This window comes from Salvelinus fontinalis, chromosome 18 (assembly GCF_029448725.1).
Source record: "Salvelinus fontinalis isolate EN_2023a chromosome 18, ASM2944872v1, whole genome shotgun sequence".
NCBI lineage: Eukaryota > Metazoa > Chordata > Actinopteri > Salmoniformes > Salmonidae > Salvelinus > Salvelinus fontinalis.
The window spans coordinates 56,912,941-56,929,824 of NC_074682.1; the positions used below are offsets into that span (position 1 = coordinate 56,912,941).

The following is a 16,884-nucleotide window of genomic DNA, read 5'->3' on the forward strand; positions in this document are numbered from 1 at the left end:
GTATAACCTTTATAATGACTATGTAGTCACAACGTAACCTTCGCAGACAACAGGTTAAACCAGGAGACATTTTTCAGTTTTACTTTTCTTTAATGGCTTTGAGAACTATATTCCACATTTCAGACTCAACGCAATAACTAAAATACAGGCTGGTAAAAGCTAGCTAGCTTTTTTTTGTATAATTTCCCCATCATTCACTAATGTAGATAGATAGGCGCTGGTAACGTAAAGTCAAAACTTTTTCCAACTCTGTTAATAATTGTTATTAAAATTGTCATAAAACATTACGTTTATATTGTTATTTCACTATTTTGAGATGTTTCACTTTTGCACATCTTATCAGAAACAGGTTGGGTCGTTTTCACAGTTTTCTATTTCCTTACAACAGGTCTAACTGATGTCATTTGGAAATCATGCACAAAAAAATATATTTCATTTCACCACTATTAGCTAATGTACATTGATGGGGAAAAGCTATTTGAATGGCGTGAAAATGAATCTGTGTCATAATGGGGGGGGGGGGGGGGTCTATGATGACATATGGAATTGTTTTAAGAAAGCTAAATCATATGTAGAACTACAATTTGATTTTGAATTTTAGGAATTAACAAAAAAGATCCAAAAAATAAAACATTGAATTTGGCCTTTACTACTATAGCCCAGACAAAGGCATTAACATATTCATAAATTTAGAAAAAATATATATATAATAAAATAAAATAAATGTATAAACACTCAGCAAAAAACGATACTCTCACTGTCAACTGCGTTTATTTTCAGCCAACTTAACATGTGTAAGTATTTGTATGAACATAACAAGATTCAACAACTGAGACATAAACTGAACAAGTTCCACAGACACGTGACTAACAGAAATGGAAAAATGTGTCACTGAACAAAGGGGGAGGGTCAAAATCAAAGGTAACAGTCAGTATCTGGTGTGGCCACCAGCTGCATTAAGTACTGCAGTACATCTCCTCCTCATGGACTGCACCAGATTTGCCCCTTCCACCAAGGCACCTGCAAGTTCCTGGTCATTTCTGGGGGGAATGGCCCTAGCCCTCACCCTCCAATCCAACAGGTCCCAGATGTGCTCAATGGGATTGAGATCTGGGCTCTTCGCTGGCCATGGCAGAACACTGACATTCCTGTCTTGCAGGAAATCATCCACAGAACGAGCAGTAAGGCTGGTGGCATTGTCATGCTGGAGGGTCATGTCAGGATGAGCCTGCAGGAAGGGTGCCACATGAGGGAGGAGGATGTCTTCCCTGTAACGCACAGCGTTGAAAATGCCTGCAATGACAACAAGCTCAGTCCGATGATGCTGTGACACACCGTCCCAGACCATGACGGACCCTCCACCTCCAAATCGATCCCGCTCCAGAGTACATACCTCGGTGTAACGCTCATTCCTTCGACGATAAACACGAATCCGACCATCACCCCTGGGGAGACAAAACCGCGACTCGTCAGTGAAGAGCACTTGTTGCCAGTCCTGTCTGGTTCAGCAACAGTGGGTTTGTGCCCATAGGTGACGTTGTTGCCGGTGATGTCTGGTGAGGACCTGCCTTACAACAGGCCTACAAGCCCTCAGTCCAGCCTCTCTCAGCCTATTGCGGACAGTCTAACCACTGATGGAGGAATTGTGCGTTCCTGGTGTAACTCGGGCAGTTCTTGTTGCCATCCTGTACCTGTTCCGCAAGTGGGATGCTCAGATGTACCGATCCTGTGCAGGTGTTGTTACACGTGGTCTGCCACTGCGAGGACGATCAGCTGTTCGTCCTGTCTCCCTGTAGCACTGTCTTAGGCGTCTCACAGTACGGACATGGCAATTTATTGCCCTGGCCACGTCCTCATGCCTCTTTGCAGCATGCCTAAGGCACGTTCAGGCAGATGAGCAGAGACCCTGGTAATCTTTCTTTTGGTGTTTTTCAGAGTCAGTAGAAAGGACTCTTTAGTGTCCTAGGTTTTCATAACTGTGACCTAATTGCCTACCGTCTGTAAGCTGTTAGTGTCTTAACGATCATTCCACAGGTGCATGTTCATTAATTGTTTATGGATCATTGAACAAACATGGGAAACAGTGTTTAAACCCTTTACAATGAAGATCTGTGAAGTTATTTGGGGTTTGACAAATTATCTTTGAAAGACAGGGTTCTGAAAAAGGGATGTTTCACACACACCCACCCAGTCAACAGTTTTAGAGCACCTACTCATTCAAGGGTTTTTCTTTATTTTTTACTATTTTCTACATTGTAGAATAATAGTGAAGACATCAACACTATGAAATAACACATTTGGAATCATGTAGTAACTAAAAAAAGTGTTAAACAAATCAAAATATATTTTATATTTGAGATTCTTCAAATAGCCATCATTTGCCTTGACAGCTTTGCATTCTCACAACCAGCCATGAGGTAGTCACCTGGAATGCATTTCAATTAACAGGTATGCCTTGTTACAAGTTAATTAGTGGAATTTCTTTCCTTCTAAATGCGTTTGAGCAAATCAGTTGTGTTGTGACAAGGTAGGGCTAGTATACAAAATATAGCCCTATTTGGTAAAAGACCAAGTCCATATTATGGAAAGAGCAGATCAAATAAGCAAAGCAAAATGACAGTCCATCATTACTTTAAGACATGAAGGTCAGTCAATCCGGAAAATTTCAAGAACTTTAAAAGTTTCAAGTGCAGCTGCAAAAACCATCAAGCGCTATGACGAAACTGGCTCTTATGTGGACCGCTACAGGACTGGAAGACCCAGAGTTACCTCTGATGCAGGATACGTTCATTAGAGTTACCAGCCTCAGAAATTGTAGCCCAAATAAATGCTGTGTGAATCAGGCCTTCATGGTCAAATTGCTGCAAAGAAACCACTACTAAAGGACACCAATAAGAAGAAGAGACTTGCTTGGGCCAAGAAACACAAGCAATGGACATTAGACCGGTGGAAATTTGTCCTTTGGTCTGATGAGTCTAAATGTGAGATTTTTGGTTCCAACCACTGTCATCGTGAGACGCAGAGTAGGTGAACGGATGATCTCCGCATGTGTGGTTCCCATCGTGAAGCATGGAGGAGGAGATGTCATGGTGTGGGTGTGCTTTTCTGGTGACACTGTCAGTGATTTATTTAGAATTCAAGGCATGCTTAACCAGCATGGCTACCACAGCATTCTGCAGCGATATGCCTTCCCATCTAGTGGGACTACCATTAGTTTTCAACAGGACAATGACACAACACACCTCCAGGCTCTGTAAGGGCTATTAGACCAAGAAGGAGAGTGATGGAGTGCTGCATCAGATGACCCGGCCTCCACAATCACCCAACCACAACACAATTGAGATGGTTTGGGATGAGTCGGACCGCAGTGCGAAGGAAAACCAGCCAACAAGTGCTCAGAATGTGGGAATTCCTTCAAGACTGTTGGAAAAGCATTCCAGGTGAAGCTGGTTGAGAGAATGCCAAGAGTGTGCAAAGCTGTCAGAGGAAAAGGGTGGCTATTTGAAAATAGCCACCCTTTTCTAATACATTTTGATTTGTTGAACACTTTTAGGGTTTCTATATTATTCCTTAAGTGTTATATCATTAGTTTTGATGTCTTCACTATTATTTCTACAATGTAGAAAATAGTAAAAATAAAGAAAAAAGCCTTTGAATGAGTAGATGTTCTAAAACTTGAGACCAGTAGGCACAAAACTACCTTTATACATTGTATAGTGCATTCAGAGCCCACATTTTGTTACGTTACAGCCTTACTGTAAAATTGATGAGGAAAAACATTACATCTAATCGATCTACACACAATACCACAACATGACAAATGGAAAACAGCTTTTTAGAAATGTTCGCAAATGTATAGAAAAAAAAACAGTAATACCTTATTTACATAAGTATTCAGACCCTTTGGTATGATACTCGAAATTGAACTCAGGTGGCTCCTGTTTCCATTGATCATCCTTGAGATGTTTCTACAACTTGATCGGAGTCCACCTGTGGTAAATTCAATTGATTGGATATGATTTGGTAAAGGCACACACCTGTCTATATCGGGTCCCACAGTTGACAGTGCACGTCAGAGCAAAAACCAAGCCAAGAGGTCGAAGGAATTGTCCGTAGAGCTCTAAGACAGGATTGTGTCGAGGCACAGATCTGGGGAAGGGTACCAAAACATTTCTGCAGCATTGAAGGTCCAAGAACACAGTGGCCTCCATCATTCTTAAATGGAAGAAGTTTGGAACCACCGAGACTCTTCCTAGAGCTGGCTGCCCGGCCAAACTGAGCAATAGGGGGAGAAGGGCCTTGGTCAGTGAGGTGACCAAGAACCTGATGGTCACTGACAGAGCTCCAAGAGTTCCTCTGTGGAGATGGGAGAACAAGACTCAATGGTCTGATGAAACAAAAATTAGGCCTGAATGCCAAGCGTCACGTCTGGAGGAAACCTGGCACCATCCCTACGGTGAAGCATGGTGGTGACAGCATCATGTTGTGGGGATGTTTTTCAGCGGCAGGGACTGGGAGTCAAGATCGAAGGAAATATGAACAGAGAAAAGTACAGAGATCATTGATGAAGTCCTGAGCACTCTGGAGCAGGTTCTCAGACTGGAGCAAAGGTTCACCTTCCAACAGGACAATGATCCTTAGCACACAGCCAGGACAACACAGGAGTGGCTTCGGGACAAGTTTTTGAATGTCCTTGAGTGGTGCAGCCAGAGACCAGACTTGACCTGGATCGAACATCTCTGGAGAGACCTGAAGATAGCTGTGCAGCAACGCTCCCCATCCAACCCGACAGAGCTTGAGAGGATCTGCAGAATGGGAGAAACTCCCCAAATACAGGTGTGCCATACCCAAGAAGCCTTGAGGCTGTAATCAACAAAGTACTGAGTAAAAAGTCTGAATACTTATGTATATGTGATATGGGATATTGTGTGTAGATTGATGAGGGAAAAAAACAATTTAAATACATTTTTAGAAAAAGTCCAACAAACACACAGGTGCAGAACTGCGACATCGACAGATGTGGTGGATCCAACGCAAAAAAAACAACGTATATCTCTAGCTTAAACCGATAGAATTGGGATTTTTGTATTATGTTACTTAGAATGATGCACCAGGACAACAATCAACTCTAGGGATATGGTAGAAAAATTACAAGATTGCTATAATACTGATTATGCATCGAAAAGCTTTGATGAGTACTCTCATCTTTGTGAGCGTGACTGAGTTGGGCCTCTGGGGCATGGGCGCTAGCAATTGATTTGTAATGGCTTGGTGATAAAACCTACAGCCTGCATTCCATAGAATGAGTTGGTGTTTGTGACCCGAGATAGCCTGGAGGAGTAGAACATCTTCGTCTCTAATCATCTTTGTGTCTGAGAAACAACAGCCAGTGCACTTAACTCACAAGATGAACCCAAGATAGCCTGTTTGATGCCCCGAGCTGCCGGGGAGGGGTGGAACCAGCCATGACTAAGCATTTTTAGTGTCAGCTATACAAGAACCATGATTCCTCTGTAATGTTGGGCTCTCATCACTGATGGGGTGGTCGTTGACCAGCTTAATTATTGCAAAAAATATATATTTATAAAAATCGACAATAAAAATTGATTGTTTGAAGAAATAACAAAGTCTCTCACTTAACAAAGAATTTTCCACGACAGGGTTTTTTAAAGTAAAGTCAAACTGAAAAACTATCATGTCTTCTTATTTCTCCGTGTTAGCCTAGTCTGCTAAGTTTGTTAATGGTAACTACAAAGTCATAAAAATAATCACTTTACATTAAGTTGGTCAGTACATTGTAAATACATGTATATCCCTTGTAATAAAGTAGTTACATAGTTGGTTGTTAGATTACTTTACAACGTAACAAAGTACAATGAAACTAAAAGGGTTGTTCCTAAATGTCCTCCTGTCTCCTAATTTCTCCTCGTTAGCTTATTGTCGACAACGGTTGTTACATTATAAAGGGTGTACCCTAATAGGTAGGTCATTATAAAGGGTGTACCCTACTAGGTTTCACTTTACATTAAGTTGCTTGCTCCAGGGTATTTACATGATAAAGTATATTACATTTACATTTATATTTAAGTCATTTAGCAGACGCTCTTATCCAGAGCGACTTACAAGTACATACATTCATACTTTTTTTGTACTGGTCCCCCGTGGGAATCGAACCCACAACCCTGGCGTTGCAAGCGCCATGCTCTACCAACTGAGCCACACGGGGCTCAGTTGGTAGAGTATATCCTATGTATATCCTATGGAACAAAATTGTTCTTACATTACACTTGATTGAGCCTTTGAGCCAGGTCTTAGCATGGAAAAAAACAAATTGAAAATGAGTAGATGTTAATATTAGTATTTATCTTATTTCACCTTTATTTAACTAGGAAAGCCGGTTAAGAACAATGACGGCCTACCACGGCCAATTGCACGCCGCCCTATGGGACTCCCAATCACGGCCGTTTGTGAAACAGCCTGGAATCGAACCAGAGTGTCTGTAGTGACACCTCAAGCACTGAGATGCAGTGCCTTAGACCGCTGCTCCACTCGGGAGCCCGTTATTGACAGGGTGTGCATATCAATTGTTGTTACCAGGTCCTGGCCTATTTATTAACCCTGGAGTTACCAGGTCCTAGCCTATTTATTAACCCTGGCGTTACCAGGTCCTAGCCTATTTATTAACCATGGCGTTACCAGGTCCTAGCCTATTTATTAACCCTGGCGTTACCAGGTCCTAGCCTATTTATTAACCCTGGCGTTACCAGGTCCTAGCCTATTTATTAACCATGGCGTTACCAGGTCCTAGCCTATTTATTAACCCTGGCGTTACCAGGTCCTAGCCTATTTATTAACCCTGGCGTTACCAGGTCCTAGCCTATTTATTAACCCTGACGTTACCAGGTCCTAGCCTATTTATTAACCCTGGCGTTACCAGGTCCTTGCCTATTTATTAACCCTGGCGTTACCAGGTCCTAGTCTATTTATTAACCCTGGCGTTACCAGGTCCTAGTCTATTTATTAACCCTGGCGTTACCAGGTCCTAGCCTATTCATTAACCCTGGCGTTACCAGGTCCTAGACTATTTATTAACCCTGGCGTTACCAGGTCCTAGCCTATTTATTAACCATGGCGTTACCAGGTCCTAGCCTATTTATTAACCATGGCGTTACCAGGTCCTAGCCTATTTCTTGTGGTCAGGGCTTTGTGATGGCCACTTCAATACCTTGACTTTGTTGTCCTTAAGCCATTTTTCCACAACTTTGGAAGTACGCTTGGGGTCATTGTCCGTTTGGAAGACGCATTTGCGATTAAGCTTTAACTTCCTGACTGATGTCTTGAGATGTTGCTTCAATATATCCAAATAATTTACTTTCCTCACGATGCCATTTATTTTGTGAAGTGCACCAGTCCCTCCTGCAGCATAGCACCCCCACAACATGATGCTGCCACCCCTGTTCTTCACGGTTGGGATGGTGTTCTTCGGCTTGCAAGCCCCTCCCCCTTTTCCTCAAAAAATAACTATGGTCATTATGGCCAAACAGTTCTATTTTTGTTTCATCAGACGAGAGGACATTTCTCCAAAAAGTACAATCTTTGTCCCCATGTGCAGTTGCAAACCGTAGTCTGGCTTTTTTATGGCGGTTTTGGAGCAGTGGCTTCTTCCTTGCTGAGCAGCCTTTCAGGTTATGCCGATATAGGACTCTTCTACTGTGGATATAGATACTTTTGTACCTGTTTCCTCCAGCATCTTCACAAGGTCCTTTGCTGTTCTGGGATTGATTTGCACTTTTTGCACCAAAGTACGTTCATCTCTAGGAGACAGAACATGTCTCCTTCCTGAGCGGTATGACGGCTGTGTGGTCCCATGGTGTTTATACTTCTGTACTATTGTTAATACAGATGAACGTGGTACCTTCAGGCGTTTGGAAGTTGCTCTCAAGGATGAACCAGACTTGTGGAGGTCTACAATTGTTTTTCTGAGGTCTTGGCTGATTTCTTTTGATTTTCCCATCATGTCAAGCAGAGGCACTGAGTTTAAAGGTAGGCCTTGAAATACATCCACAGGTACACCTCCAATTTACTCAAATGATGTCAATTATCCTATCAGAAGCTTCTATAGCCATTACATAATTTTCTGGAATTTTCTAAGCTGTTTAAAGGCACAGTCAACTTAGTGTATGTAAACTTCTGACCCACTGGAATTGTGATACAGTGAATTATAAGTGAAATAATCTGTCTGTAAACAATTGTTGGAAAAATTACTTGTGTCATGCGCAAAGTAGCTGTCCTAACCGACTTGCCAAAACTATAGTCTATTAACAAGAAATTTGAGGAGTGGTTGAAAAACGAGTTTTAATGACTCCAACTTAAGTGTATGTAAACTTCCGACTTCAACTGTACACGGAACAAGCTCATATGTTGGTTTACGTTATTAATACGGTGATTTTAAAATGTGTAATTACAAAACATTAGTTACATAGTGGAACTACAAAATGTGTAATAACACCAGTAGTTCCACACATGTGGAATAACCTTCAGGAAGTTAACGTGTAATAACGGATTCCACAACAACCCTATTTGCCGAGAGAGACAGCCAGTAAAACCTATGTAATTACTAATTTAACAGTTATTACTGCGTTACATAGTAATATGGTCAACTTAATATAAAGGGTAACTTTTTTTTTTTTAACTCTTACTGTTAGTATCTCAGTATCTCACTTCAGAAACAGTGGCTTTGTCATTCATGCTAATAAAGCTCATCTTAATCGGAGAGAGAACATGCTGTTCCGGGGGTTAGTTTCAATTAGCTGCTGATTACAACCTAGCTGGAGAGAGTTTTCACATTAGACTTGCACATGGGAACACACACACTCCTTGTATTGCAGAGAGCGCGAGACAGAGAGCGCGAGACAGAGAGCGCGAGACAGAGAGCGCGAGACAGAGAGCGCGAGACAGAGAGAACATGCTGTTCCAGGAGTTAGTTTCAATTAGCTGCTGATTTCAACCTAGCTGGAGAGAGAGAGAGTGTTCACGTGGGACTTGCACTCATACACACTGGAAAACACAGGAACACAAATCCCTTGTATTGAATGAAGACAACATGGCATTGAAGGAGAGAGCCGATGATGATGAGTGATAATGAAAAGATAGCAGCACAATTCAAAAGCTCCTCTGAAAACTTCCTAATTAATTCAACACTATTACCCGTCAACGTTCATTAGAGAGCAGAACGGGTCTCCGTTGATGATCTGCTCTCCTGTGTGTGTGTGTGTGTGTGTGTGTGTGTGTGTGTGTGTGTGTGTGTGTGTGTGTGTGTGTGTGTGTGTGTGTGTGTGTGTGTGTGTGTGTACACGATGAGCAACAGCAAACATCCAGCAGAACACAGACGATAAACTCGTTCTGCCACTTTTTTGTTTACCCGACTATCTAGGTAACCCTCTACTGTCTAAGCTGACATATGGAATTGTTTTAATAAGGTCATACCATGGATCATTTAGCTATTTGATTTAGAATTTTAATACCCCTTGAAGTATCCAAAAAAATATTAAAACATTATTTGATGAAACATTGAATTTGGTCCTTCTGCTCTTAGCCAATAGAAACACATTGAATAACAGAGAGTCCTTACTGCTATTAGCCAATAGAAACACATTGAATAACAGAGAGTCCTTACTGCTATTAGCCAATAGAAATACATTGAATAACAGATAGTCCTTACTGCTATTAGCCAATAGAAACACATTGAATAACAGATAGTCCTTACTGCTCTTAGCCAATAGAAATACATTGAATAACAGACAGTCCTTACTGCTATTAGCCAATAGAAACACATTGAATAACAGAGAGTCCTTACTGCTATTAGCCAATAGAAACACATTGAATAACAGAGAGTCCTTACTGCTATTAGCCAATAGAAACACATTGAATAACAGATAGTCCTTACTGCTATTAGCCAATAGAAACACATTGAAAAACAGTCCTTAATGCTCTTAGCCAATAAAAACACATTGAAAAACAGTCCTTACTGCTATTAGCCAATAGAAACACATTGAATAACAGATAGTCCTTACTGCTATTAGCCAATAGAAAAACATTGAATAACAGACAGTCCTTACTGCTAATAGCCAATAGAAACACATTGAATAAGAGACAGTCCTTACTGCTATTAGCCAATATAAACACATTGAATAACAGATTCACTACATTCACTATATTCACTACCCCCCCCATAAAATCTAAAGGAAGTTTGTTCTGAAGTGTCTGTCCTATATCTGAGAGCTAGAAGAACGATCAGGGATTTTTTGTTGTTGCTTCGTTTATGTATTTAACACCTTATTTTTGGCACTTAACTACCTCCATATATACTTCCATGAATTGTTTTCCTCGAGCAGAACAACCAACATCATGTACGTGTTGGTGAGGAGACACTCACCTTTCCACAGAGGGGTCATATTGACGTATAGCTCAAACCGTACGGACGATTTAGTGAGAAGACGGATTTTCAGGATTTTCATGGTCTGACAGACATCACTCTAGCTCAGCCACTTTTCAACGCAGACGCAGAAGCGTGAGAGACGGATGCAGTGGACTGAGACTTGAATTTAAAAGAAAAACATCCCTCGAGCTTAAACTGACAGATTCTGATGGGGATTTTTGTATTATGCTAATTTGATTTTCACGGGGCCGCGGATATCGACAATAGGGGGGGGGGGGTTAATGAATTCAGCAAGGCTACAGGAGCTCTTAACTTCCAATGTGAATTGCAAAAATCTCTGAAGCCTCCCTCTCTAACCTTAAGCATCAGCTGTCAGAGCAGCTTACTGATCACTGTACCTGTACACAGCCCATCTGTAAATAGCACACCCAACTACCTCATCCCCATATTATTACTTACCATCTTGCTCTTTTTCACCCTAGTATCTCTAATTGCACATCATCATCTGCACATCTATCACTCCAGTGTTAATACTAAATTGTAATTATTTTCACCTCTAGGGCCTATTTATTGCCTTACCTCCCTACTCTTCTACATTTGCACACACTGTACATAGATGTTTCTATTGTGTTATTGACTGGACGTTTGTTTATTTGTAACTCTGTGGTGTTTGTTTTTGTCGCACTGCTTTGATTTATCTTGACCAGGTCTCAGTTGTAAATGAGAACTTGTTCTCAACTGGCCTACCTGGTTAAATAAAGGTGAAATAAAATACAAATAATATATATATATATTTTTTAATCACTGCCTTCTGTGTTCGGGACCAGAGAATAATAGGATGATGTCATAACATTCTCTTTCCATGTCATTTCATTCCAGTAAGTTCTCAGGTCTGTACTTTATTCAGCCGGTAGAGACAACGGCCAAGTCCTTTCAGATGTATGTGAAGTGTACGGGTTAGAGGGTAGGGAGCGTTTCTGGACGTGGCCTTGGTCTGCATTCAACTCCTCCTTTTCAAATCGTGAAATATTTACCTTGTGAGCTGCGGAGACGACTTCCTCTTATGACATCACAATACCCCAAACAAACAGTTAATCCGCAAAATCATTCAACCAACCAATCACTTAACCAACAAACTAAATCCTGTGCCGTCTCACCTGAGCCAATCGTCTGAGCAGCAGTTCAGCGGAGGGGCGTGTCCAGTCGAGGAAGATCTGTGGGACCAGGGTGACTGTCATCTCTAGGACCCGCAGCAGGCTGACCGAAAGGTCGAAACACGTAGCGCACACCTTGAGCTGCCTTGTGTCCACAAAGTTACGCTCAGGACGTTCAGCTGCCTGCTGAATCTGAAGGGGAGATAAATAAGGTACTTTACAGCAGGCTTTCTCAATGACATCTACTACCCTAACACATTAAATTGTCTGTTATTACCATCTAGCTATTTGATTATCTATTTTAGAACACTTGGGGAGTATCAGAAACAATGTGTACAAATTATTTGATTTTGGCCTAAAAAAAAACCTAAATAAAACACAAATATATGGTAATCATATGCCCAATCAGGTAAGAGATTTAAATTAGAAGGATTTAGGCCTATGATTTGGAGAGACTGAAAGCTACTGTGAAGTTACATGAAAACGTCAAGGAAGATCGCAAGGTAATAAGTGTGTGTGTGTGTGTGTTATCAAAATAATATATGCATTGCTTTCAAATGCCATTTTTGCCACGATCCCTTTAAATGTGTCCTGCAGGACCTCGTCGTACAGGGAAAGACACGCACAGTGCCTTCAGAAAGTATTCACACATTTTGACGTGTTACCGCCTGAATTTAAAATGGCTAAAATGTTTAATTAATGGCCTACACACAATACACCATAATGTCAAACTGGAACTACGTATGTTAAAAATATTCCAAAACATGCATCCTGTTTGAAACAAGGCACTAAAGTAATACTGGAAGAAGGAAAAAATGGGGCAAAGCAATTCACTTTTTGTCCTGAATACAAAGTGTTACGTTTGGGGCAAAACCAATATATTACTGAGTACCACTCTCCATATTTTCAAGCATAGTGGTGCCTGCATCAGGTTATGGGTATGTTTGTATTAGTTTAGGACTGGGGAGTTTATCAGGATAAAAAAAAAGAAACGTAATGGTGCTAAGCACTGGCAAAACCTTAGAGGAAAACCTGGTTCAGTCTGCTTTATACCAGACACTGGGAGCTACGCATGGCCTGTCTGCAACAAACTTCAAACACTGTATAAACTATCAACTTGGGTCCAGCCCAAGCTTGCTCTAGCAAACTTGCAACATTGTATAAAATACTCTGGGATCTCAGAGTTTCTCCATGCCAGTGAGCTCGGGACAGACACAGCTGGAGGCTATTTTACACAAGGGATAAGAGGTCATCAGGTAGGCCTATTTGACGTTTCCACTGGATCGGAGCATGACATGTTTCCCTTTCACGCTAAGTGGTTATCAAAAAAAAGGGAGAGAGCTGGAAATATTTTCCAAAAAAGATTATCCAAAATTTCCACAAATTAAATTAACAAGGCACACATGTGAATTGAAAAACATTCCAAGTAACTACCTCATGAAGCTGGTTGAGAGAATGCCAAGCGTGTGCAAAGCTGTTATCAAGGCAAAGTGTGGCTACTTTGAAGAATCTCAAATATATTTTGATATGTTTAACACTTTCTTGTTTACTACATGATTCCATGTGTTTTATTTAATCGTTTTGATGTCTTTACTATTATTCTACAATGTAGAAAATAGTAAAAATAAAGAAAAACCCTTTGAATGAGTAGGTGTGTCCAAATGTTTGACTGGTACAGTACATTGAGGAACTATTGTCATTCTCAATGGATGTAAAAATACAGACTGTGTTTGCTTGCTGTTTGAGGTGAAGAAAACATTATATGGAGAAGATCCAAAGGTCATTAATGGTGGTGCGTTCAGTCAATCAGAAATACTATCAGATGGGCACATTTATATGCTTACATCTGCACAAAGGCCTGGTAGCCAATAGGCCTATTTCCATGCATAATCAGGCCCGGTAGCCTATAGGCCTACTTCTATGCATAATCAGGCCAGGTAGCTAATTGGCCTACTTCTATGCATAATCAGGCCTGGTAGCCAATTGGCCTACTTCTATGCATAATCAGGCCAGGTAGCTTATAGGCCTACTTCTATGCATAATCAGGCCTGGTAGCCAACTGGCCTACTTCTATGCATAATCAGGCCTGGTAGCCAACTGGCCTACTTCTATGCATAATCAGGCCTGGTAGCCAATTGGCCTACTTCTATGAATAATCAGGCCAGGTAGCCAATAGGCCTACTTCTATGCGTAATCAGGCCAGGTAGCCATAGGCCTACTTCTATGCGTAATCAGGCCAGGTAGCCAATAGGCCTACTTCTATGCATAATCAGGCCAGGTAGCCAATAGGCCTACTTCTATGCATAATCAGGCCAGGTAGCCAATAGGCCTACTTCTATGCATAATCAGGCCAGGTAGCCAATAGGCCTACTTCTATGCATACTCAGGCCTGGTAGCCAATTGGCCTACTTCTATGCATAATCAGGTCTGGTAGCCAATTGGCCTACTTCTATGCATAATCAGGCCAGGTAGCGTATAGGCCTACTTCTATGCGTAATCAGGCCAGGTAGCCAATAGGCCTACTTCTATGCATAATCAGGCCAGGTAGCGTATATGCCTACTTCTATGCATAATCAGGCCAGGTAGCTAATTGGCCTACTTCTATGCATAATCAGGCCTGGTAGCCAATTGGCCTACTTCTATGCGTAATCAGGCTTGGTAGCCAATTGGCCTACTTCTATGCGTAATTAGGCCAGGTAGCCAATATGCCTACTTCTATGCGTAATCAGGCCAGGTAGCCAATAGGCCTACTTCTATGCGTAATCAGGCCAGGTAGCCAATAGGCCTACTTCTATTGCATAATCAGGCTAGGTAGCCAATAGGCCTACGTCTATGCGTAATCAGGCCAGGTAGCCAATTGGCCTACGTCTATGCGTAATCAGGCCAGGTAGCCAATAGGCCTACTTCTATGCGTAATCAGGCCAGGTAGCCAATTGGCCTACTTCTATGCGTAATCAGGCCAGGTAGCCAATAGACCTACTTCTATGCGTAATCAGGCCAGGTAGCCAATTGGCCTACGTCTATGCGTAATCAGGCCAGGTAGCCAATAGGCCTACTTCTATGCATAATCAGGCCAGGTAGCCAATAGGCCTACTTCTATGCGTAATCAGGCCAGGTAGCCAATAGGCCTACTTCTATGCATAATCAGGCCAGGTAGCCAATAGATCTACTTCTATGCGTAATCAGGCCTGGTAGCCAATAGGCCTACTTCTATGCGTAATCAGGCCAGGTAGCCAATAGACCAACTTCTATGCGTAATCAGGCCAGGTAGCCAATAGGCCTACTTCTATGCGTAATCAGGCTAGGTAGCCAATAGGCCTACTTCTATGCATAATCAGGCCAGGTAGCCAATAGGCCTACTTCTATGCGTAATCAGGCCAGGTAGCCAATAGGCCTACTTCTATGCGTAATCAGGCCAGGTAGCCAATAGTGCTACTTCTATGTGTAATCAGGCCAGGTAGCCAATAGGACTACTTCTATGCGTAATCAGGCCAGGTAGCCAATAGGCCTACTTCTATGTGTAATCAGGCCAGGTAGCCAATAGGCCTACTTCTATGCGTAATCAGGCCAGGTAGCCAATAGGCCTACTTCTATGCGTAATCAGGCCAGGTAGCCAATAGACCAACTTCTATGCGTAATCAGGCCAGGTAGCCAATAGGCCTACTTCTATGCGTAATCAGGCCAGGTAGCCAATAGGCCTACTTCTATGCGTAATCAGGCCAGGTAGCCAATAGGCCTACTTCTATGCGTAATCAGGCCAGGTAGCCAATAGGCCTACTTCTATGCGTAATCAGGCCAGGTAGCCAATAGGCCTACTTCTATGTGTAATCAGGCCAGGTAGCCAATAGGACTACTTCTATGCGTAATCAGGCCAGGTAGCCAATAGGCCTACTTCTATGTGTAATCAGGCCAGGTAGCCAATAGGACTACTTCTATGCGTGCGCATCCTTACTCAACATTGACAGAAGCTCTCCAAACAAAAAGACAGTGACTAAATTGACGAAACTCGTAAATAGAAGGAAATAAAACTTGTGTAGCATAGGTTGCCCGCTCTTCCAAAAGTGCCCATTCAGACAAGGAAAACAGTAAAAGACTGTAATAATAATAATAATAATAATAATAATAATATATTGAATGCATTAACAGAAATGATCATAACATGACAAACATTGTAGATGAGAAATTATAGGAATTAACAGTAAATGTAGGCTACTACTGGTGATGCATGTAACGGGGAATTGATAGACACTAACAATCAATGTAAACAATGAAGTTATTAAACATTGAATGTGAACAAATTGGCAGGAGAGATTCGCATTGTGCATTTTAACCACACTCTCCTTCTTAGACTGTGTCCTCCACACGGCCTCCGCAATGGATTAGTTCACAGAGATGATTAGTTCACAGATGATTAGTTCACTGAGATGGTTAGTTCACTGAGATGATTAGTTCACTGAGATGGGCTCGATTCAGACAGGTGTCTCGTGTGCCATTAAAAAGTAATATATTTGACTAAAAAAAAGCTTGGTCGACCAAAAGCCTATCGACCAGTTGACTAATTCTAATTGGGGTCAGCCCTAGCAGGGAGTGATGTCGATTTCTATGCTTACCTCCTGGATCATGCCTATAAACTCTGAAAAGGCCCAGTTGAGCTGGTTGAGAACAGAATTGAGGAAGGAGGCGGCCATGTCTTTATCCAGAGAGAGCAGCTCCGCCATGTGTCTCTGCAGCAGGAGGGACGGGCACGGCTCTGTAACGACCAATCAGAGAGGAGAATACTGTCACACAACCAATTAGAGGAGAGAACACTGCAGGTTTCACAGCAGGACCACGTTCAGTTGGGCCAAAGACCCTTTGGTACGGAACACCATGGCAAAACGTTTTGAAACTAAAGAAATAGATAAAAAATAAGTGTTTGTCTTCTCTGTTTTAATCAGTTTTATTCACAAGTCCCAGCAGCACATTATACAGCCCTGACTGTAACTAATAGCATGACGCTGTGCAGAGTGGGGTTGATATGACTCTATACAGACTGATCAAAGACACACATATCCCAGCATGATACTAATGACATACTAACCATAACAGATTTTACATCATGACACGTTCTATTCAGATTGGATAAAGAGATGCACTGGACCACAATGGGTGAAGCAGGACGGGCCCGAGGCTGAAGCAGGACGGGCCCGAGGCTGAAGCAGGACGTGCCCGAGGCTGAAGCAGGACGTGCCCGAGGCTGAAGCAGGACGTGCCCGAGGCTGAAGCAGGACGTGCCCGAGGCTGAAGCAGGAC

General features: G+C 42.0%; 1 protein-coding gene across 1 annotated transcript in view; it reads right to left on the reverse strand.

Annotated features, from left to right (window-relative positions):
* Positions 1 to 16,884, reverse strand: part of LOC129815776 (E3 ubiquitin-protein ligase RNF123) — a 289,130-nt gene that overhangs the window by 163,123 nt on the left and 109,123 nt on the right. The window contains exons 31-32 of the mRNA XM_055869888.1: positions 16,203 to 16,342; positions 11,596 to 11,784 (exon numbers count right to left, since the gene is read on the reverse strand). Coding sequence (XP_055725863.1) covers positions 11,596 to 11,784; positions 16,203 to 16,342 — 329 coding nt within the window. The remainder of the gene's footprint in view (positions 1 to 11,595; positions 11,785 to 16,202; positions 16,343 to 16,884) is intronic.